Source organism: Hemicordylus capensis, chromosome 3 (assembly GCF_027244095.1).
Source record: "Hemicordylus capensis ecotype Gifberg chromosome 3, rHemCap1.1.pri, whole genome shotgun sequence".
NCBI classification, from domain to species: Eukaryota; Metazoa; Chordata; class Lepidosauria; order Squamata; family Cordylidae; genus Hemicordylus; species Hemicordylus capensis.
The window spans coordinates 230,329,908-230,354,244 of NC_069659.1; the positions used below are offsets into that span (position 1 = coordinate 230,329,908).

At 39.7% G+C, this 24,337-nt stretch overlaps 1 protein-coding gene across 8 annotated transcripts in view; it reads right to left on the reverse strand.

Annotated features, from left to right (window-relative positions):
• Nucleotides 1-24,337, reverse strand: part of HERC4 (HECT and RLD domain containing E3 ubiquitin protein ligase 4) — a 69,290-nt gene that overhangs the window by 2,485 nt on the left and 42,468 nt on the right. For 5 of the 8 annotated variants that reach the window (XM_053307469.1, XM_053307467.1, XM_053307466.1 and 2 more), the window contains 10 exons: nucleotides 21,853-21,972; nucleotides 19,045-19,068; nucleotides 18,554-18,652; nucleotides 15,732-15,899; nucleotides 15,024-15,167; nucleotides 9,463-9,629; nucleotides 1,945-2,011; nucleotides 1,677-1,759; nucleotides 1,097-1,280; nucleotides 216-318 (listed from right to left, as the gene is read on the reverse strand). In XM_053307469.1, coding sequence (XP_053163444.1) covers nucleotides 216-318; nucleotides 1,097-1,280; nucleotides 1,677-1,759; nucleotides 1,945-2,011; nucleotides 9,463-9,629; nucleotides 15,024-15,167; nucleotides 15,732-15,899; nucleotides 18,554-18,652; nucleotides 19,045-19,068; nucleotides 21,853-21,972 — 1,159 coding nt within the window. Of the gene's footprint in view, nucleotides 1-215; nucleotides 319-1,096; nucleotides 1,281-1,676; nucleotides 1,760-1,944; nucleotides 2,012-9,462; nucleotides 9,630-15,023; nucleotides 15,168-15,731; nucleotides 15,900-18,553; nucleotides 18,653-19,044; nucleotides 19,069-21,852; nucleotides 21,973-24,337 lie in introns of those variants that run through there. The other 3 variants (XM_053307471.1, XM_053307470.1, XR_008319107.1) reach the window with 3 other exon arrangements.

Here is a 24,337-nt window from a genome sequence, read left to right on the forward strand (position 1 = left end):
GCTCCAAAAGACCAAGTTAAGAAGTAATGGTAAGGCAGTACAACAGAGGCTATTCAAGTGACAGTCCTGTCTTTTCACAAAAGGGTTCTTCTTTGCAGTCTTTCCATTTTGAGTTTATTTCTTCCACCAAAAACCTTTATTTTTCTCTTTAAAAGGACACTCCTGCTATAGAACCCTTTTAAAAGTCTTATTTCTATGAAGAGTCTCATACTTACACAAGAACTGTTTCTTCTTTTCCAGTGGTAATTCATGGAAAACTTCCCAGAAAATTTTAATTGTTGGATGTTCTGCCCAATATTCTCCTTTGTATTCCGTATTCTGAAAAGGACAACAAAACAAAACACAACCACAGTCATTCCCCCAAATTTTACAAACACAATGAATCTGGAAATGTTGCTTTATGAACCAAAACGTAGTACAACAAAGTCTAAATAAACAATAATACATAAACTGGCTCTGGTTTTAGCCCTCAGGGATGGGGACTACTGCTCTGAGTTCTGACCAAGTTGTCGGACTCTGAGGTGTATTTGCATTGGGAGGTGAATCCACTGTCATATTTAAAGGCACACTACAACATACAAGATAGGTGCCAGTGAATGCATCATCTTTAAAATAAAACTATTTAAAAAGTAAATAAAACTTTCATTTTCAAACCAGATCAAAACCAGTATGACAATGGGTGTCATCCAGACTAGCGGTCCACCAGCTGAAAGCTCCTTCCTGTCTCTGCCCATTTTCTTGAAAGTTCCCCCTCCTGCTGCAGCCACCTTGCTGCATCCCAAATTGTTGTGGAGGGCACCTCTAACCTTGGGAATGACTTTTCTAGTGATCAGGAGACGGGTGGGGGGAATGGCTTCCACTCACACAACACCATGAGGGCCACTCTGGATGTTAGCCAGTATACTCAGAAGTAAAGGCTCAAATGCAGTAGAGTCTATGGCAGGGCTGCACAACCTCAACCCTCCTGCAACTCCCATGCTGCCTGATTATTAGTGGCTGGGTATTATGGGAATTGTAGTCCAAAAACAGTTGGAGGGCCAATGTTGTGCAGCCCTGGTCAATGGACATCAAAAAGATCCACCATTAAGCCACATACCTTCTCTAGTTCTTTCCAATCATAGTTTGTGTTCCCAATCACCATCGCCTGCAGCTCATTGGGCTGAAAGAGCTGAAGAACTTTACCTCCACACACCTTATGAAAGCCTGCATGGAATGCATCATAGAGAGAAGCCACGGATTTATTGAAGATGTAGTCCACATAGGCATCCACAAACTCTTGCCTAAAAATTGAATGAAAAGAGAAGCCACCATATATTCAAAGGATGAAAATGTTCAACTATAATACCTCTTAAAAAGCAGCAGTCAATTTAATCTTGGCAACAATTATATTCAGATAAACCTTGGCTAAAGGAACAGAAGAGGGTGAGGAGTGAAACACACACTGTTGCAAAGCTTTTGCCTGTTTGCTACCTAATACCAAACATAACATTTCTGCAAATTTTAAACTTTAGCTTGTGAATGAGAACAAGTATATCTGAAGTGAACATGTAAATCTCACCCCACCACAGACCCCTTTTAATTCCATTAAAACCCCACTGGAAGTGTAAAGTGAAGAGCTTTTCTTCTGGATAACATTAAATAAGCTTATTCTGTTCAAATGCACTGCTGAAACTCACCTGTTCTGTTTGACAACAGGAATATCAGCACCATTGGGAATCAGCTCTTTAACTTCTGTCGTACCAAAGTTTTCAACAGTGATCTGTTTAGAACATGAGAGGGTTTTTACCTTTTGCTACATATAAGAATCCACAATACAGATTGGCAAAGCACATCATACAAAATCTAATCCTAGAAGCTTAACATGGGGGCGGGGAGAACTGATTATGTGTTATTAACCATCACACTTGCACATAGAAGTATGCCAATAGATTATCTCAAGCTTACTGTAAAGTTGAGGCAGAAGGTATCTTCTATATCATCTTCTGGATAGTCCAGTAATTGCTGCATACTCCTGCAAAGCAAATGTGAATTACATATAAAAACTGTAAATTAATAGCACAACTTATTTACAAGCTTACTGAATAAAAAATGTTTGATATCCTTCATAAGAACTTAAGAACAGCCCTGCTGGATCAGGCCCAAAGCCCACCTAGTCTAGCATCCTGTTTCACACAGTGGCTCACCAGAAGCCTTTGGGAAGCCCACAGGGCATGACCTCTCTCCTACTATTGCCCACTGCAACTCGTATTTGGGGACATCTTACCGCTTAGGCTGGAGGTGACCTATAGCCCTCAGACCAGAAGCCATTGATAGACCTGTCCTCCATTAATTTCTCTAAACCCCTCTTAAAGCCATCCAGGCTATTTGCTGTCACCACATCTTGTGGCAGAGAATTCCATAGGTTAATTATGCATTGTGTGAAAAAATACTTCCTTTTGTCGATCCTAAGTTTCTTGGCAATCAGTTTCATGGGATGAACCCTGATTCTAGCTTACACTGTAATTTTGTTTACATTAGTAGTATTTGTTTCAACACTGAGTGAGAAGTCACCATCTAACTCATGCTTTAATAGCTGCATTTGTGCTGACACAAATAATCTGCACTAAGCAGTTGCCCCTAACTGAAGCAACACTTCCAATCGACTGTGGTAAATATTACACTTCAGGCAGTTCAGGGCCAAACTACACATTACACCGCAATCACTTGAAACATCAGCCCAATGGCCTCTTCTCTGCTGCAAAGCACCCCTTAGCAGAGAGTGCTTTGCAGCTGAGAAGGGATAGGGGATAAGGAATTGCTTAACTAGTCCCTACCAGTTATTCCCTGCCACCTCCATGTTTGCTAGACCTGTGCTTATCTTGCAAACAGTGATCAAGAACACTGGCCGGGGGGTGGGGTGGGGGAGTTCCTGTGGGGAGGGGACGAGCAGAGGCGTATCTAGGGAAAACAGCGCCTAGGGCAAGCACTGAAATTGCGCCCCCTGTCCAAACATCTGACACCCATCTTTTAGATAACTTTACTATAATATCAGCTGAAAAATGTAAGTCAAGCTCGTTAATCTTTTAAAATTTCAAAAACTATTTAGCAGTGGACGTAGCCAGACCAAAAAATGCTGGAAAACTACAAATTTCAGTATGCTGGGGCTCATGAAATACCCAAATACTATGTGGAGGTGTACTTGGAAAACTAAACAGAAGTGCCTGTCTAATTCTCTACTATGCATTGTAGCATCACTATTGCATAAGTTTAAAAAAATAAATTGAGAATTTGACTTTTCCCAGATACTCTGAAAATTATTAAAGGATATGCTCAAGGTTGACTCAGCCTTCCATCCTTCCGAGGTCGGTAAAATGAGTACCCAGAATGTTGGGGGCAATATGCTAAATCATTGTAAACCGCTTAGAGAGCTTCGGCTATAAAGCGGTATATAAATGTAAGTGCTATTGCTAAGTGCTATTGCTATGCAGAGTAAACTGTCTCACTGCTTGGAATATATTCTAGTATTTCAGAAAGACAGTTAAAATGAGAGAAAGAGAGCAAGAAACTCCCAGTGGGCCTTAATACTAAGGATTTCACACTGATTCAAAGACAAACTCACCATTAATAGCCATATTCTTAAGACAGCACATTTAACTCACTTATCATAAGAAGCAAAGTAAGAGCAAATGAATACAATCCTAGCTCATATGCTTCAGCTCAGTATTCACAAGCCCTGATTCTCTGTAAATAGTGCCAAACTAAATATGTGTACTGTGACTTATATTAAAAAAAATTTTTTTAACCTGTAGCCCCTTCAGGGCGCTTCCTATAGGCCGTGGGAGGGGGGCATCTGCAAAGGTTACCCCTCCCACCGCTGGCCTCTAGGGCCTCGCAGAGACTATTTGAGCATGTGCTGTGGCCATTTTTAAAAATAATTTTTAAAAATGGCTGCTGAAAACAAAATGGCCACCGTGCATGCTCAAATGGCCTCTGTGAGGCCTGGAATGGCCTAGGGCCTCACAGAGGCCATTTGAGCATGTGCAGTGGCCATTTTGTTTTTGGTGGCCATTTTCTTAAAAAAAATTAATTTTAAGTATTTGCGCCCCCCTTCAAGTGGCGCCCAGGGCACGTGCCCTGCCTGCCCTACCCTAGATACGCCCCTGGGGACGAGTTCATGGGAAAATCAACTGATGGAGGAAAAGAGTAAAGCATTCTCTTCTCCCCCCTCCTTACTGCAATGCATCCCCTTTCCATAGGCGCTTTACAATGGAGAAGGGGTCACCGGGCTAAGTACATGCAACGACAGTACAATATGTAGTTTGGCCTCAGTGTTGTAAGCATCTATGGTTACTTCCCCACCCAGCCATTTTACATGGATGCAAAATGCCTGTTCAGAGGTCTATTTCTGGCTTCTCAAAGAATTAGTTTCTGTTTGGTTGCATTATTTCATGAACTTCCTATGGGTTTAATAAATTACTGTTCTGTCTGTTAAAACCTGTTTACCTTCAATTATTTATTAGGCTCTAAAATACATTGCAAACATCAATGAGATCTGGATCATGAGAGGAGCTCTTAAAATCTGAGAACTGACAGTGTTTTAATACTCCTTTAAGACCTTCAAATTTATTATGTAAAAACAGATAATACCTTATAAAAATGTTAAAAGCATGTTAAAAACAAAAGTTCGGCATCAAACACCAGCCTCAGTGTTGTCCCTCTGCCTTACTGTGGATCTCCTGCTTATAATGTTCACAGCTTTAATGACATGGACTCTGGCAAGCAGTAACTTCAATCAAACAAATGAGGTAAACAGGTGTGGGTGGGGAGAAGACAAGAGAAAGGGATCTTATCTCCCCCCTCCCCATCTGTTTACCTCATTTGTAAGGAATTTGAGGGATCTTGTTTTCTGCTCGGATTGTCCGCTAGGATGTTGTGGGTGTCCTTTCTGTTAAGAGCCAAAGGGTATACTTGGTGACATATACTTCAGTCCCAAAGTTGGATAGCTAGGTTGCACAAGGATCTAGAGACTGTTCCTCTTTGTTGATTGATGAAAGCAATGGCTGTGGTGTTGTCCAAAAGAATTTGAACCGTTTGGTTTCTGAGTTGTGGAAGGAAGGATTTGAGCACTAGAACAGCCAGGAGTTCCAGGAAATTTATATGCAGAGCTGATTGGTGATGGTTCCACAGGCCCGAAGTGTGGAGTCCTGCACAATGTGTACCCCATCCTTTGAGAGAGAGAGTAATCTTACAGTAATCTTTGGAGAAGAAGGTTGAAAGGTAATGCCCATTGTAAGGTTCTCTGGTAAAGTCTACCAGAGGTATGAGTCCAGGACTGTTTGAGGAATCAGAAGCCACAAGTGTTGGCTGTCCATATTTGGTTTCTACACCACAGAAGCTGTCTCGTCTGGAGTATCTCATGGTGGCTGTCCAAGATGCCATCAAACCTAAGAGTCTTTGGATGGTCTATGCCCTTTGCTTTAGGTTGGCTCTGAATCAGGAGATTAAGCAAACAATCAAGAGTCTTCTTTCCTCTGGAAGGAAGGCCCATTTTGCTTGGGTGTCCAGAATGGTGCCTATTGACTTCTGTGGTTAACGACTGGACTTTTTCCAGTTTATCCGAATGCCTAGGTCTTCCAGAAGGGAAAGGATAGATTTTATCTGATTGTTTAATCTCTTTGTTGGTTCAAGTCACCAACCAGTCATCTAGTTATGGAAAAACCAAAATACCCTGGGTTCTTAAATGGGCTATAGTTGTGCTCATGCATTTCATAAAGACTCGAGGTGCTGTCGAGAAGCCAAATGGGAGAATCGTGTATTGGTAGGCTTGATCTCCTAAGGCGAAAGTTCTGTGTCTTGGCCGAATTCCTATATAAAAATAGGTATCTTTCAGATCCAGCGTAGCAAGCCATTCTTCTTCTACCCAGAGAGGAAGAAGGCCCTGCAGGGTGATCATTTGGAATTATCTTGGGTGAATGAAGTCACTGAGGAAACACAAGTTCAGAACAGGTGGAGGCCGCCATCTCTTTTTGGGACTTGGAAGTATCACAGCAATCTCATGCTGGCTGTGAGAGCCAGCGTGGTGTAGTGTTTAGAGTGCTGGACTAGGGCCGGGGAGACCCGAATTCAAATCCTCATTCAGCCATGATACTAGATGGGTGACTCTAGGCCGGTCACTTCTCTCTCAGCCTAACCTACTTCACAGGGTTGTTGTAAGGAGAAACTCAAGTATGTAGCACACCGCTCTAGGCTCCTTGGAGGAAGAGCGGGATATAAATGTAAAAATAAATAAATAAATAAATAGAAACCCCTCCATTAGTCTCTCTGAGAGGCAGGTTCTACTGCACCCTTTTCCAGCAGTTCCTGCACTTCTGCTAATAAGGTAAGCATTGTGTGGGTGTGGTTTTATCCCTATGAATGGGGTAGTGGTGGTAAACTACTGTGTATGTCAATCAATCAATCTTTATTAGGGTCACAGACCAGCATAAAGTACATTTTAAAACCTAAGTAGCAATATACTCTAGTCTAAGGCTATCATAAGATGATTTAAAATATACAATAAGAAATATAAAAGATGCTAAAATACATTACTAACATAAAATGATTTAAAATATTAAAAATAGGCATGTGACTGCACTAAAAATCTAGCTATGGCTCTAATAAGAGACACAGTAGACTCTGGGACACATTTTGATTTAACTACAACTGCAATAAGAAGCATAGGAATAAACCCTAGATCGCGTTGCATGCTTATAAAGTAAGAAAAGGTTTAAAAAGATTTAAAACATATAATTAGAGCTAATATGTGTTAAAAGCATATCATATAATATACACAAAAATGTAAGCCATAAAAACAGTAGCCAGGAAGTTGCGGGTCCAGAGATTGTGGGTTGCCGCACTAAGGCAGTAGGCATGGCTGTCATAGTTCATAGTGGTGGGCTCTGGGCACGCATGATCATCGTCCGCTGGATATTAATCGCTGCCGCACAGAACCTGTGACACTGTAGGTGGCAGAAGGGTTGCTATCAGAGAGCAGCAAAGAGGTATAAAACTGGTCCATTCGCCAAGGATAGCCATGTAATAGTGGTAAGATGAGGGAAGCATGGATGTCCCTGTAGAACAGGCACTGCAGAAGAACATGTCCTGCTGTTTCTACCTGCCCTGAGCCGCAGGGGCACTTGCGCTCTGAGATTGGGATCTTCCTACAGTGACCTCCAAGTATGGCTCAGGGAAACACACAGCAGCGCGCCAGTGTAATGGCCCTCCTATGCTTTCGGACTTCCAATTGCATTAAGTATGGCAAGGGGGCACTGACATACCCGAGTCCTTCACTTACAGGGAAGTTACTTATAGGGAAGTTACGGGCCTTGCCTATGTCAGACTGACACTCTATATCCGTAATACGGTTTTTTATGAGTGCCTTGGCCTGGTTGTACCCTAAGGTAACTAAGTGAAGCAGAGATAGGCCCAGGGACTCTATTTTATTCCTAGCTGTCTGTTTCCAACTGGATTGAAAGTCATCACATAGTGTTGGGGGGGCTTGGCCTGAGGGGGAAAGGGAGAGCTTTAGCCAGTAGTTCAGTAGGGTCATCCATACCCTTGCCTCCACTTTCATTAGGCCTGTCTCTAGTCGCAGGATAGCATTAGATACACATCTTGGTAGCTGAAGAACTGTTCTTAGGAACTTTGATTGATCGTGTTCCAGCATGGAAAAGTTGGGGAAGGGGCTGAGCTGGGCACCGTAGAGTAACTGTACTATTGGCTTGGCTTCATACAGATTTAGTGCTATTGTATATCTGGTGGAGATGAAACTTAACACCCAGGTATCAGATGTAACGTGAGTGAATGGGGCAAGCCTGATAAAGTCCCAACGGTGGACAAAGGAACCAAGTGGTCAAAGGCTTTGTTTGGAATGGTCCTAATATTTGGATTTCTGCTCTTGCATACAGTACTTTCTCTGACTATATTGAGTGGCCTTTCTGTAGTCCCTGTGATCTGGTTTGTTGAACTGAAATTTTTGAATAATGTAGTCATACTCCAAGATGTAAAGGTTCGAAAGATGTAAAGCTGTAAAAAGATGTAAAGGTTCGAGCTGTAAATTTTGATTTCATCATCTTCTGCATTGTATCACCCAACTGGGAACTGAATAAGCCTTCCCTGTCAAAGGGAAGATTTTCTATTTTGTCTCAAATATGACTGAAGTTCCTGGCCTACAACTGAAAGGCCTACAACCTGGCCTACAACTTGTCATTCGGAGCGAGGAAGAATGGAGCCAGGCATGTCTGCATAGAGATACAGCACTTGCTAAGGTGCGGGACTCCATCTCTGTGAGATGTTTAGTGGTACTCAGGTATTGGTGAGTATTATCTGCAGACCTAGAAAGGACTTCCTTAAATTTAGATTTAATTGCTTCAAGTGTGCCCTTGATGTCCTCTTTAAAATTCTCCCATATCAAATAATGGTATTTGGCCACACAGGCCAAATACTATTTTAATGGACAGTGAGGATGAAGAGTAAACCTTTCAACCTACAGAGTCCAACTTCCTGCCCTCATTTTCTACAGGGATGGAGTGCTTTTTTTCCATGGAACAATCTACCACCAAGGAACTGGGTGCATTATGTTAGAAGAGAAATGTGCAGTTTTCTTTTTGCACCCTGTAGAAATTTTCAAGGTGTTTCGAGGTTGAAGTCAAGGTAGATGGCACATCTCACGCTGACTTCTCTGAGTTTACTAATACTGGCAGCACAGGGAAGGCTGCAGGATGAGCGGTACAAGAAGAGAAATGAAAATGGGGTTTTAGGTTTCAGAATGCTCAAAAAGATTTAAAAAATAGCAAAAGAACAACGAAAAAAGATGAAAAAGTGTTTACTGTACCATGTTCCCATGTGCCCAGGAATGCCCCCAAACCCAAGAAATGGCCCTTGTCAAAACCACAATCAATCACAGAAAAATGCTCTAAAAAAAACCCAAATGAACCACAAAATGGCTTCTCCTGACAAAATGGTGGCTGGAAGTGACCTCCATAGTCACTTCTGACCCTCTAGGAACTGCCATTACATGGGTTTTAACCCTTCTGTATCTGTAGATAATGAGATCGGGTGTCAATTAGACACCCACAAATAGTGGTTCTGTATATAACAAGGTTTGCCTGTACTTCAGACCATAGCCCTATTCAGACATGACATTGTATGTGTGTATAAGTGTAGCTACACATGTAAATGTTATGTGAATAACTGTACAAGTGTTCATTTTAAAAGAACATGGGCACAGGCCTGCTCAAATAGAGGGTGCAGATAAGAAGTGTACCACTACATTAACTTAAAGTATGAATAACTATACGTGCATACACTGTACAGGCATTAAACAAAACATGTGGATGAGGCTATTATTTTCTTACCAACAGAGTTTTCCTTTTCTTTATTGGCACAGTGAAAGAAGCTATAGTGCACAGAGACATTAGTATACATCATTTGTAACAGGCTCACCTGCCAACATCAGGCATTAACTCTTTCAGGTCTTCTAGGGAAGGTTTCTTGGTCAGGAGCTTCTTGTATAAAGCCAAGGGGAAGTGAAGGTCTACAATAGTAAAATTATATATTGCTAGCCCACAGACAACACCAATCAGATGAAACAAGTCACTGTCTTCAAAGGTCTGTGAATATGAAAAAACTTAAATTAAACTAAAATAGCGTAGACAACACAGTATTATGTAGGCATACATATTGATCAATGTTCAGGAGTAATTCAGAGTAAAGCACAGTGGGCTGGCTGGGAAAATGGCGTTGTGAGAGCAGCTTGGTGGCTATTGCCACCAAGCTGCATTCTCTCTTCAACGTGTTTATCTTAATTTCAATCTGAAAGGACTGATACCAGAGGAATAATGGTGCTTGCCCTCCTGGGAGCTACCTTTGGGGGTCTCAAGGCGAGAAACGTTTTGAAGAACTGAAACAGAAATAACCATGAAGTGCCTTGAAGAATGCCTGGCGAACCCAGGAGAGACTTTGCCATTCCCCACCCAAAGAGAAGAAGGCATTTCCATCTGCCTATTAGCAACAGCATCTCCACCCAACCCATTCTTCTTTATTTTTTATTTGTCTCACTTTTCTTCTGCTTTTTTGTTCTCTAAGCCTCAAGAATGCTCGGCTATTTGTTTCAATATTTTCTGGGACTGAAGATCTGCTTGAAGCTAACTTTTAGTAGCCTGGAAAAGAATGGGACTTTTAGTCTTTGGAGGATGATTTCATTTGCAACCAAATGGTTTTACAATCTAAATGAAGGATTTACAACTTTTGAGTAATTAGCCTTGTTCAACTTTCTGGATTGGTTTATGGCATCAGGGGCGTATCTAGGGTAGGGCAGGCAGGGCACGTGCCCTGGGCGCCACTTGAAGGGGGGGTGCCATTTTTAAAAATTTTTAAAAATGGCCACCAAAAATAAAATGGCCACTGTGCATGCTCAAATGGCCTCTGTGAGGCCCTAGGTCATGCCAGGCCTCAGAGAGGCCATTTGAGCATGTGCGGTGACCATTTTGTTTTCAGCAGCCATTTTTTAAAAACAAAATTTATTTTTTAAAAATGGCCACCGCACATGCTCAAATGGTCCCTGCGAGGCCCTAGAGGCCAGTGGGGGGAGGGGGAACCTTTGCAGACTCCCCCATGGCCTTTAGGAAGCCTCCCCCTGAAGGGGCTACAGGTAAAATAAATAAATAAATATAAATATAAATATAAATATAAATATAAATATAAATATAAATATAAATATATATATATATATATATATATATATATATATATATATATAATATAAGTCACAGTACACATATTTAGTTTGGCACTATGTACAGAGAATCAGGGCTTGTGAATACTGAGCTGAAGCTTATGAGCTAGGATTGTATTCATTTGCTCTTACTTTGCTTCTTGTGATAAGTGAGTTAAATGTGCTGTCTTAAGAATATGGCTATTAATGGCGAGTTTGTCTTTGAATCAGTGTGAAATCCTTAATATTAAGGCCTACTGGGAGTTTCTTGCTCTCTTTCTCTCATTTTAACTGTCTTTCTGAAATACTAGAATATATTCCAAGCAGTGACACAGTTTACTCTGCATATCCTTTAATAATTTTCAGAGTATCTGGGAAAAGCCAAATTCTCCATTTATTTTTAAAACTGATGTAATAGTGATGCTACAATGCATAGTAGAGAATTAGACAGGCACTTCTGTTTAGTTTTCCAGGTACACCTCCACACAGTATTTCATGAGCCCCAGCATACTGAAATTTGTAGTTTCCCAGCATTTTTTGGTCTGGCTACGTCCATTGCTAAATAGTTTTTGAAATATTAAAAGACTAACGAGCTTGACTTGTATTTTTCAGCTGATATTGTGGTAAAGTTATCTGAAAGATGGGTGCCGGATGTTTGGACGGGGGCACAATTCCAATGCTTGCCCTAGGCGCTATTTTCTCTAGATACGCCTCTGTATGGCATTGCTTTGAGTAACCAGCTTAAACTATGAAGAAGCAACTATTACGTTTAGTCAAGGTCTGTTTGTTCTTTTTTTATAAATATGCAGATTTTAACTCCCCCCTCCCTTGCCTTCGGAACACCAATGGAGATATTTCTTGAACACTTTACTACAATAAACAGTGGAGTAATGAGGCAATGATTAACATTTCATTAGATTTTACTGGATCAACAAAGATTAACATTTTACTATAACACTGATGCTTTTCTCGATGACTTTTATTGATGGATCATAGAAGCCTTCAATTGTCTTAACCAGGCTGTCTGAGGATTCTGATATCAAACTTTAATGATATTAACCGAACGGAACAGGATTGCGGACTCAGCTTTCAGTCAGTGACTTTATTTCGGCTAACTGGAGAACGATTTTATTGGCAGACAAATGGTTTTACAATCTAAATGAAGGATTTACAACTTTGGGGTAATGCGTCTTGCTTAATTCTTTGGATTGGCTTATGGTACTGCTTTGAGTAACCATTTTACACAAGGAAGAAGCGATTAGTCCGTTTCGCCAAGGTTTGTTTGTCTTTCTTTTATAAGTATGCAGTTTTTAACTCTTCTTGTTTTAGAACACTGATGGAGACATTTTTTGAGACATTAATAAGATTTAAACTTTCCTTTCTCAACTGAGTTGCACTACATTGTTCTATTTTCTTCTCTTTGAATTTTACTTCAAGATTTTTAATGTATGCATATTTCAGATATCAGACGTTGGACTTAAGCTATTTACCCAGCATTTGGCTACATTTTATTTCCAAACTATGTGCATTTTTTAGATGATTACAGACATGGAAAGTTGGAAGTTAAAGACTCTTTAAAGCCTTCAGTACAAGAATATCTTTTCATTAATATACCATAAAGTTTTTTAGTGATCTTACAGGAACATTATATGCCAGTCAAGTGAAGGACATCAATTACTCTAGGACTGATTATATGTCAGTGTCAAGTTATTTGATTATCATCCAGGTGTTACCACATGGACGATCATTGAGAAAGAGAAGGAATTTCTCTCTGTTCTGTGGGAGGTTTCGGACTGTGAGAACTTCCTCACTGTACATCAAAGAGGAACAGGTGCAATCTGTTCTCAATATGGGAATGCCTTTTGGATAATTATTTTGCTACCACTACAACTATTATGCTACTACATTAAAAAGAAAAACTCTTTTATGGATGTTATATGAACATTATATGGCAGTTAAGTGAAGGATACTATTCTTTTCAGACCTGAGGGTATTAACTATTTTAGGAAGAGTTGGATGGTTAGAGTCGAAACTTCTCAGCCTCAGAAATCTATTCCCTCCCCCATCTTTCCTTGTTTTCTCTCGAAAGGACTTACGGAGTCCTTGGACCTTGTTGTGAGAACTTTTTCTCCTTATTTTTTTGCAGAACAGCTGTAGACTGTGACTCACAAAAAGATAAAGCAATTGGAGAAAGCTATAATTCCTTTTCCTGGGACAGTTTGCTTGTTTTGTAAACATTTTAGACTAAATCCACTCAGCTCTTTCTCCGCGCAGGATTGTTTTCATTGTTATTTTTCCAGATTCAATGGATGTGTATTAATCTGACTTTTATTCTTAAAAAGCCTTATATGCATTGAACTATGCTATTTTACTATAGTCACACTAAAGATTTTCCCAGTGTGTGAATATTTGATGTTCTCATTACTAGAGAATTCATTTTTGGCATTTTCTTTTTGTTGTTGTTGTTAAAGGTAGTTCTTTGAGAGCTCTACAAGAATTGAACTTCTGATTCCGTGACAAAAATTTTAGTCAAACAAACTAGGGAATCAGAATTTTGCCCAGCTTCTTGGTTGTGAGAACCCTTTCTTCTTATCTTTAGGCAGAACAACTACAGATTGTGGTTTATAAGAAGACAAAGCAAACGGAGATAGTCATTACTGTCCCAGCTGGGACAATTTAATTTTTTCTTTGTAAACACTTAAGTTTGAATCAAACGAGTTATTTTTTTTCTGTCTGGGACTGTTCTTATTGGTAACTACTAGATTTTAATGGATGTGTCTGGACTTTTATTCTTACTGTAATAGACTATTTGATGTTATCTTTACTTTCGGGCATATCATTTATATTAATCCAAAGAACTTTTTTAAGGGTAGTTTCATGAGCATAACTTTTTATTCCCTGTGATAAAAATCTCTGTCAAACAAAGTAGGGAATAAGGACTTGCCATTTCAGTTTTTGCCTCTCTTGCAGACGGTTATTTAAAGAACCTTTCATAAAAGACTACTTTTGATTAGGGATTATTAAGCTTGTAAAACAATGTTTTACAACCATTTTTTTCAAACAGCTGTGGAGGAGCTTAGTAAGATTTCTTTGCAAATAGATAAGTTGAGTGCAAAGATATCTTTGGATCAGGAGGTGTCTCAGTCTGATTTAGGGTCTTATACCCAGATGGTTCTGGATAAGGAATCTGAACAATGTAACACCTTTCTGCAGGTTAACTGTGTTGACAATCAAGTCTATGAACCAGATTCTGAGCACATGGTTGGTTTACAAGTAGCAAAGAATATGCGTTCAATACTGTTTACAGCTGAATTTCTCTCTGACAGAATCAAACAGAGATGGCCACTGACCTTCTGGCACCCACCCTTTCGCGTATTTAGAAGGTGGTGGATATTTTTGTTTTCAGAGTCAAAATAAATTTTGGCTGTATGTTTTTTCTTTTTTTGAACTTATAGACGTCTCTGACTACTGGACTGGCTGATTGACAAAAAACCTTTTTCTTTTTTTGGTCTATAATGTAGCTGATTTCAGACTGTCTTAGGCTGTCTCTTGGTTATGTACCTTTTTATGATACATAATCTTATCTTTTTATGTTAATCTTTTTTAAGATAATAATTTTAAGATTTCCTCTTTTTCTTTTTCTCTCCCCTGCCTCTTTTTTAGAACGCACTAACTAAAGAAAAGCTGCATTGAAGCAATTATTTAATGTATGTTGGTTGAAACTCAGTTTGATATCTTGAAAGAACACATAAACCAGTCCTAAATTTGATTGCTATTACATGATCAATTCTTATAGTATAGACAGTGAATCTGTATTTTTTCAATTGTATTTTACTACAGTATATAGAGATGTCTTCTATCTTTCTGATTCAATTTTTCCCCTTGCCTTTTGTATTCTCTGTATAGAAATTAATAAAATCTTGATTAAAAAAAAAAAAAAAGAGTAAAGCACAATGTCCTAAGGCAGGCCTGCTCTGCCTTTGCCCCCCACCCCCAGCTGCTTTTGGACTACAACTCCCATAATCCCCAGCCACAGTGGCCAATAGCCAGGAATTATGCAAGTTTTAGGCCAACATCTGCAGGAGGGCCGAAGTTGAGCAGCCCTGTCCTAAGGGCTGACACGGCAAATGCCAAACTATCGTAAAGCACAGAATGACAGCAGCTGTGCACTGGTGAAGCACTCCTGCTGTGGCAACTCTCTGTAAGTAGTCACACGGTCAGGGTGGAAGAGAAACATGAATAAATGCATCATCACTATATAAAAAAAGAAAGAAAATGAAAAGTTATATACCTTATCTGAGAACCAGATGAGCCTGGATTCTTCATTATACCTAAACATTCCATACTTGGGATCTAACAATTCTCTCATGATAAGTAAGAAAAATTCTTTGCGAACTCCACCTGCATCAACAGCTTCTTCCCCTACAAAAATAACCTAACATTGGCAATGCAGTTAGCAAACTATATTAAAAAATAATAATACACACATACTGTTTTGTTTACTCAGATAAAACATTTTTTTTTTAAAAAAAGAATGCTACTTAAAGCCATTTTACACATTACATTTTTATCTTGTAAAATGCTTTATATGAACACATAAAAATGACATTTGAACAGGACAAAGGCAATTTGCAAATGCATATATTATTACAGGCACATTTGCCATGGACCAGGGATTAGCCTCTACTCTTTCATGAATGCAGAGAAAAACGACATGTTACATGCAAATACATGTAATGAAGCCCTGACAGTTGCGGTTATTCAATGAAAAGCAGCCCTAGGAAGTTGAAATTTTGAGTGAAGGGGTGGCAGGAGGCAAGCGGGGGTGAGTGGAAGAAGTTTTTCTTTGCTAACTACTTTTTCTGCTTAAAGTCCCCACCCCACCCTGTGTTCCAGATGAGCATTTAACAAGGGGGAAAGGGATGGGGGCGGGGAGTAGCTGAAGTAGCTCTTGGGGCTGAAGCACAACGCAAATAGTAAAGGGGCATAGAGACTGTACCTTGAGAGGCTTCTTGTAATCTACATTTTTTGTTTTTCTTAGGACTTCCATGGCATCCCCCACAATATTCTCTCTACGCACTATTAATATCAGACATGGATTGACAGATTCAAATACTGGGAGAAAAATAGATGAGAAATTCTGTCTGTGAGCCTGGTCAACAGCCATCTGGGAAAAACCAAGTGAAAGCCTTAGTGGTGGTAGCAATAGTAATGATCAGAGGATGCATGACAGGCTAAATGCTCAAGAGAATATACCTTTACTAGCAATATTCCTGGCTCATGACAGCTAATGCCATGTTTCCCAAACCTTTGATACCAAAGACACAGATTTTGCTGGATTAAACCTGGAGGTGCCTCTGTTGCCAGATTCGGCTTTTTAAAAGCCAAATTTTGGGTTATGGCCCATTTGAGTATACCCCTGAGGTTCTGGCCACCCCCGCACGCACATGCACACACACTTTCTCACTCAGCATCCAGAACAATTGGCAGGCATCTTCCGTGCAACTGCAGGATAATTCCATTAATACAACCTTCCAGCCTCTAGCACTTCTTTTTGCCCAGGCAGTCAGGCCTCAGAGATGGAAGCATGTTTGGGGGGACAATAATGATTCTTCGTATTTATTTAAAATATTTATATCCCGCCCCTGCAGTGCAATATTGCTTGGGGAATTCACATCAACAAAATAAATAAAAATATATAAAATTAACAAAACTCTGTTAAAACTAGACCAAATTAAAACAGGTTTACAAATGTAAAACTCACTAGAAAATTTTTTAAAGCCTCTCTGTGTCTTTAATGTTTCAGGAATGTTTCAGGGCCATGCATCCATCAGCCGTAGGGTTGGGTTCATCAGGGGAATCTGAGTGTGTTTTCAATCCCTCCCACAAGAGATGATAAGGGGGTATCAGTTCTACATGTGGACTCCCTGCACCAGTGAGCATAGAGTGGTGGATGCATTCAGCAGAATAGCTTATTTTTTCAACCCCTTTTGCAGCACATTTGGCAATCACCACACTAATGCTACAACACACTGGAAAATCCTGGAAAATCTAAGGAAGTGCTTTCTAGCAGAAACAAACTTTAGTAAATCTGATCTTCCTTTTTGGAACAAAGAAGAGAGCCTTGTAAAGAAGTTCATGTATGTTAATAGCCCACAAGTAAGTTTACTAACCCATGCACATCTATGTTAGACAATATTTCCTAAAAGGAAAAAAATTAATTTATGTAGGGATCTTTGGGGTCCTGGAGGAAATTCTTAGTCATTCAAGGCAATCAGGCGAATGGCTATCAGCCTTCACATTTCTGTGGAATGAGGGGAAAATGTCTTTTCTGAAAGCTGCTTTGTAATCACTTTGTTCTCATGGAATGGGAAAGTGTCTTTGCACTGGTCAAGAAATGGTTAATAGAGTCTGCAAGTTGCCTTGCCAAATTGCGAGCTGTAAAGCCATAAATTTGCTGACAAGCTAGAGGGGGAAGAGCCCCCCCTCTCCTTGTATCTCCTGAAAGCAAGAGCCAGAACACTTCAAGGCCATCTAAGGAAGACAGTTTCGCTTATCAATATGCAGTAGAAATGTTTCTTTGTACTAGGGAATGCTTGTCTAACTAGCAATGATTATAATATTTGTAATATGACGGACAATGATGTTAACCAATGAACTAATTGGTTCTTTGGGGCTGAATGTTGATGCCCAGCTATGTAGTTATGCCAAAGTATAAAAACTTGTGACCCAGGAAGCTGCGCGCGTCTCTCTGACTAGCTGTTAAGCTCAGAGAGGAGCCACCAGCGCTGGGTTAAAATAAATGGTGATTATTGCTTCCTTCAATCATCCTTGTTTGTTTTGGTTTGTGGTAACTGGGCCTCCCAGGTAACATTTCTGCTGAAAGTATCAGTCAGTCTGAAGAGATAACTTGGGGTCTAAGTACACATATCATTAAGCGTGTTCGTGTGTGTTTTTCTTCTTCTCCTAAACTGCCCCTCCCCACCTGGACTGGGATTGTGGCATGGTGTGGGGGGAGGGAGAGTGGATTTGTCCCCTGTTGTGGTGCTGATCTGGATCAAGCCCCTGTGACTGCTATTTGTCACAGGAAAAACTGAGTCCATTGGTCCATCTAAATCAGTATTTTCAACACTGACTGGCAACAGCTCTTCAAGCTTTTAGGCAAGCGTTTCCCCCTGTTCTAACTGGAAATGCCAGGGATTGAAACTGGGACCTCCTCCATTCAGAGGAGATGCTCTATGAATCTCAGACGATAGAGCCCCATCCCTGTCACTGGTGCCAATAGCAGCTTCCATTCTGGAGCTAATAGCCAATATTGAGTAAGGTGGAGAGATCCAGAACAGAACACAGTAGGAGCTAAATTCCCTCTCCCCTCCATGCTCCATCCCAATTTCCCACTACCACCATTCCTCTGACATTCCTTAAGCATGTCAAAGGAAAATTACATACTTAATGTAATATGCTATTTGGACCTTAGCAGGCAAGCAAAAATATATCTCCTTAGTGACAAACTTGCATGATTACCAGCTTTGATTAAAACCAGATTTGAGGGTCACTGCATACAATGAATGCTTGTCCATTTAAAAGCAAACAACTCTGGCACTGCACTTTGTATGTTACTGTTTACACGGTTTCTCTTGTACCGCACATGAAGCATATCTTAAATTTGTAAGGACAACGTGCTATGATGGCAAAAAACTAGAGAGGAAATCCACTTTAAAAGGATGAGTCCACAAATTTATGTCATAGCAATTTAGGAATCATTTCATTTGTTCCTTACACACTGTTTTAAAAAATATTAAAAGCAAATCACTGTTTTACCTGCATCTGTAAAACTGCATCTGTTTGTAAAAGTGTTGTCTTTGCCTGTGCATCAAATACAAAGGGATAGGTACAAATTGTAACTGGCAGATCGGCTAGCTAAAGAGAAAAAGAGAAGGTGTTAGAGTGTGGAATTATCAGCAACAAGTATTTTAAAATTCTGTTTTACCAATCTAACAAAATATGGATCATGAAGCTTTTTAAAAGCATGTTTTACATTTGTAGATTTAAAATCTATACTTAACAAATGTATGTAATACAGAGTTTGTTATACAGTCTATGAAAGGTGAGTTTAAGTTATTAAGTGTGCCTAATCAATTAAATCTATATACAATTTGATCTGCTTACTCAGTATATGTAATATTGTAATATGTAATATTCAAGCTTATACGGTATCTGACTAGTTTCCAGGCCAACAGACAAACCTGACAAGTCGTAGTTTTAATGTCCAATTTCCAGAATTTTATTGTGGAAATCAGATAACTCCTTACCTCATTTAATCCATGGCTGATATCCTACCCAGCAATACACAAAAGGCAGCAGCAATTAAGAGGAAAAATATTATTAGTTTCTGCATGCATGTTCCTCTTTTCCTCCACTCCTACCCCCAAACTTGAAATATTTTATTTGCATTTTTCTTGTAAAATAATATGGGCACAAGCCAGTCCCTGTACCCTATGCATGTACTGGAGCGGAAGGAGACCACCGAGTACACAAATGGCCCCCATAGAGGGTACATGGTGTGATTATAACACATCCAGATCCAAGATTCTTATGCACATGGGGCCTCCACTACAGCTATGTTTAGCACGTAACCACCAGAACAACCTTTCATCTCCTACGTATCTGCAGTATGCAGAGGGGCTAGGCCTGGCTGTGAATGTGTGCCAAGCAGTCATTCCTGCAGTAGTGTGTCCTGTAGCTCTCTCGAGGATTCTTATAAACAGGTTGTTTCCTAGAATCCTGCCTGTGGTTCTCAGCCATTCCAGAACTGGGTGGGGGGGTGGGGGCAATGTTTGGATGGAAGCACCTCAACTTCTGCTTTTGACCAGCTAAAGTGAGGAAAGCAGGGTCGCTGCTTCCAATGAGGTCTGCCTGCCTCCCTTCTAAGCTTGGCAAGCATAAGATCTGCCAGGCCAGGAGTGAATCAGAGGAGTGCTACTGTACAGCAGCTACACTGTACACTTGTGTCACTTAAAACACAGTTTGCTGCTGAAGCATATGGCTCCCCAGCCTTAAGATGTCCGCACCTACAATGCTGAACATTTATTTAAAATATCTACCACAGTCCATCTCAGGAGCTTGCCGTAGGAAACAGCTGGTCAGTCATAATATGACAAAATAAAATAAAATAAAATTTCTAAAAACTAAACTTTGAAAGAAAAGTTGAACTAAATATAGAAAGCTTTTTAATGCTTCTGCTCATGCTTCATCAATATACTGATAAACAGAATTGCCTGCATGTGCAATTCAACTAAAATTTATATTTATGAACGTTTTTCTCATTTCTCAAGTTATTCAACAGTAAATTGTCTTTTGCATCATCAGTAGCTCCAATCAGACCCCATTTAACCTCAACTGCCTACTGGTTCTGCTCCAAGCCATTACAAAAATACTTCACACTTCTGGCTTGAGATATATATGCAGGGAAAGAGGTACTTAAGATCTAAAAATAAAACTGATACTTTGAGGATTTAAAATCATATGGAGCGGGGGTGCTTTTCTTTGAGTGAGCCGCTGTTAGTGAATGGATAAGTCAGAGAGGAAATGGATTCCTCTCAAACATATTTGCAATGATGTGAAGTCAAACACATGTAACCTCTTGCAAGGCAATGCTTTTAAACAACTCATGGGGGAGGAGAGTCTAAAGGCAGATGGACATTCTGAAAAGGTGTTCATCTTTTTGACCACTGCCATCTACTAATGCAGACATTTTGATTCCTCTAGCCTTCAATTTTTGTTTCTTTGAAAGTCCATTCTTGTTGCTACCCTCAATATAAGCTCAATATAAGCTCAAAAATCTATGTTCTGACCTTGGGCAGTATCTCAATTAGTGTTTGGCAGCAGGAATCAAACATACCAGAAACTGAGATAACAATTTGCCAGCAACAGATGCCACATAACTCAGTAAGTCTTTCACATTTCCAAGAAACATGCTGCCTTTTCACTCAGTTTGGAGATGCATTCTTGCAGTGTTTGGTATATTTATGAAACTGAGAAGTATATATACCTTAGTTTTATTCAAACAATACTTATTACAAATATTTGTAATAATAATATTCTTTCAAACAATACTTATTACAAATAGTACCTAAACATCTCAGTTTTTGCCAGTTGTAAAAAGGGGGGGGGGCAGGAGAGAGAATACAGGCTGAAAAAAGAAACTGTCAACATGGTATTTACTGTCAATAAGGTAGTAATAAGAATGTTTTAGTCTCTAGGCTTAGAAACAGTCTTATACGCATAATATATACATAATGTCAACATAAAATGCAAGGAGCAATTAAAAATCCAGCAATACCTCTCTATCAGACACAACAGTGGGATGAATGGGCACTGATGAGAATGCACTGATGAAGCTTATACTAAAATAAAAGTGTTCAAGTGCCACAGGACTGTCTTTTTTTCTGCAGACATGTTATATTTGAAATATCTTTATAGTGCAGAATATAAAGATCTGAGTCAATGGTACCAGCTGTACCTTTGTGCCAGAGTTTGAACTCTTACATAATGAACTGTACACTTTGACAGTGGAACCCCAGGGCACAGAAATTGACTGCAAGTGTCTTTTATTCTCTGGGACCAACATGGTCATGCATGCACCAAAGAATGAGAGAGCTGAGGCAGGCAGGACTAATGATGTCACCAGATATATCAGTCAATCAGAATTGACATTCTGCCTGCTGCTGTTCTAGACAATTCATTACAAAGTGAATTTCTGGCCTGTTCCATTTCAGATTGGGAAGCCAAAAATTATAGAAATGAACGTTCCTGTATCTTCCAGCACTGCAGAAAAAAATTACTGAACACAGAAAATCACTATGTCAAGGAGAATGTTGGGCTAGAAGAACCATTCTCCCTGACAACTTATTTTCCATGCGCAGGCGGATTTGGATTTGTTTGTTTCTTAAATACAGGGAAGAACTGAATCATGCAACTCATCTATCAACAGTCTGAAGTGACAAAATCCAGGAATTGTTTTATCATGTTGCATATAATCTGCGTAGTACATGGATACAGTGAAAATGAGGCACATGTTTTTGAAGGCATGAAGTGATTAAAAAAATTGTGACACTTACCATTCCATATGCCTGTTGCTGAATCCAGTTGAAGTAGTCATTTCTTATGTCTATCAAATCTTGGATCTCATGTATATAAAATTTATCGTACTGTATGATTTGCCCACTTCTTTCATTTACCTACATTTAAAAAAATGCTGTCACCAAGAACATTTTACATCTCACCTCATTCCATCACAGCTAAAAACCCTGTTGAGATGTTTATTATTTATTTATTTAATATATTTTTATACTGACCAAAACTTAAGTCTCTGGAAGGTATACAACAAAGCAAAAAAGCTGATATCAGAAAAGGTTAAAGAATTAGTTAAAACAAAATAAATGACAACACAAAAATTTAAACACTACAATTTAAAATTTTAAAACAATGTTAAACCTATTAAAACAATATTTAGTTAAATGCCTAGGTGAACAGATGTATCTTTAAAGACTTTTTAAAAGTTTTCAGAGATGGGAAGGTTCTTATTTCAGAAGGGAGCACATTCCAAAGCTTCAGGGCAGCAGTGGAGAAGGCCCATCCCCAAGTAGCGACCAGACAAGCCGGTGGCAACTGCAGACAGACCTCTCCTGATAATCTCAATGGGCGGTGGGGTTCATGACAAAGAAGACATTTACTTATATACCCAGGGCCCAAGCTGTTTCGGGCTTTATAGGTTATAACCAGCACCTTGTATTTTGCCCGGAAACTTATCGGCAGCCAGTGTAGCTCTTTCAATACGGTAGAAACATGGTCTCTCCGAGATTACCCAGAGACCAACCTGGCTGCTGCATTCTGGACCAACTGTAGTTTTCGGACTACATACAAGGGCAGCCCCACATAGAGCGCAGTGCAGTAATCCAGTCAGGAGATTACCAGCATATTTACCACTGTTCTGAGGTTTTAAATATGAAATATTGCCAGCTATGCAAGCCTACATTCTTTACAAATAATCATATATATCTGACAGAGCAAAGACAGTTCTGCTTTATAAATACTATATCAAAATGCATAAATAAGTGTACAGAGAAATTCAGAGGACAGGGCAACTTTTAGAAAAGGAGAACTGAACAAACACACAATTTTTCTTTTTTAAAGTCAATGCAGTACTTCATACGAAATATCTAAAAGACAGAACAGATCCTGCATTTGACTCAAGAAGAACAGTTGAATGAGGCTATTCTAGGCAATCTGCTGAAAAAGACATATGCTGATGTGTCTACATCGCTTACTGCTAAAAAGGCATTTACAGCAAGACAACTGGAACAGATATAGATGTAAAGATATTTCCTGTTTTGTTCCTTCTTAATCATTTTTGTCTATAAATACATGTCAGCTATAGCACACCTATATATACACCTCTATGGCATACTAAAACCAGATGTATTTCAGATTCACTTCATAAACCAAAAGAAAAACAGGTTGCTTATCTGAAACTTTTGACCTTTTGGTGGTCTGGTATCATTCATAATGTGGGCTCTGTGCCTGCACAGCAGTCCCCACGGAAAGATTTACAAGCTCCTCAAAGCGCTCTGAAGCCCTGCCCTTCACATGCAGAGTACGCTCAGTATTCTTGGCACCAGTGCACTGTCTCCCTCAGTTCCTGGACAGGCACTGTGTAAACCGGAGTTCATATTCCATAAGGCAGGTAAGTTATATTAAGTACATCATGTGTACTTATGTTAACAAGGGAAGCTGGGTGGGTATTGTTAACGGTACAGGGCCACCAAAAGTTCAAAAGTCACAGATAAGCAATCGGCTTATCCTTGTGGTGGTCGGTATCCTTCACAACATGGGTAATTAGCGAGCTCTCAACAAAAGGAGGGTTCAAGGATGAAGTTAAAGGACCTTATTAAGGACTGCATACCCAAAACCAGCCTCAGCCACAGAGCGAGTGTCTAGAATGCAATGCTTGACAAAGGGTAGGTCAGTAGACCAAATAACGGCTTTGCAAATATCAGAGAAGCTAACTCTGGACAGGTGAACAGCTGAAGTGGCCATTGCCCTGGTGGAATGTGTTTCGATAGTAGAAGGTGCTGTTACCCCTTGCTTCTCATAGCACGTGAAGATAACCTGGACCAGCCATTCAGATAATCTTTGTCTGGAGACAGACTGGCCATTATTGGGACTATCAAAAGTTACAAAAAGTCTGTTGGATTTCCTAAAGCCTTGTCCTGTCCATGTAAATTAAAAGTGCCCTGAGAACATCTAAAGAATGCAGTGAATGTTCAAGAGGCAAAATTGGGTTTATAAAAGAAGGTAGGTAAAATAATGTCTTGGTTGATGTGGAAGTTGGAGACTACCTTGGGTAGGAAAGTGGGGCCAGTGCACATGACTACTTTGTTGGGATAAAAGATGGTAAAACACACACTGATCCTCAAGGAAGTCAGTTTACTAACTCTTCTGGAGATGGTGTTAGCGATTAGGAATGCTGTTTTCATAGGGAGTAATTTGAGCGGTGTTGAGGACAGAGGCTCAAAAGGAGCCTCAGTGAGAGTTGAGAGGACT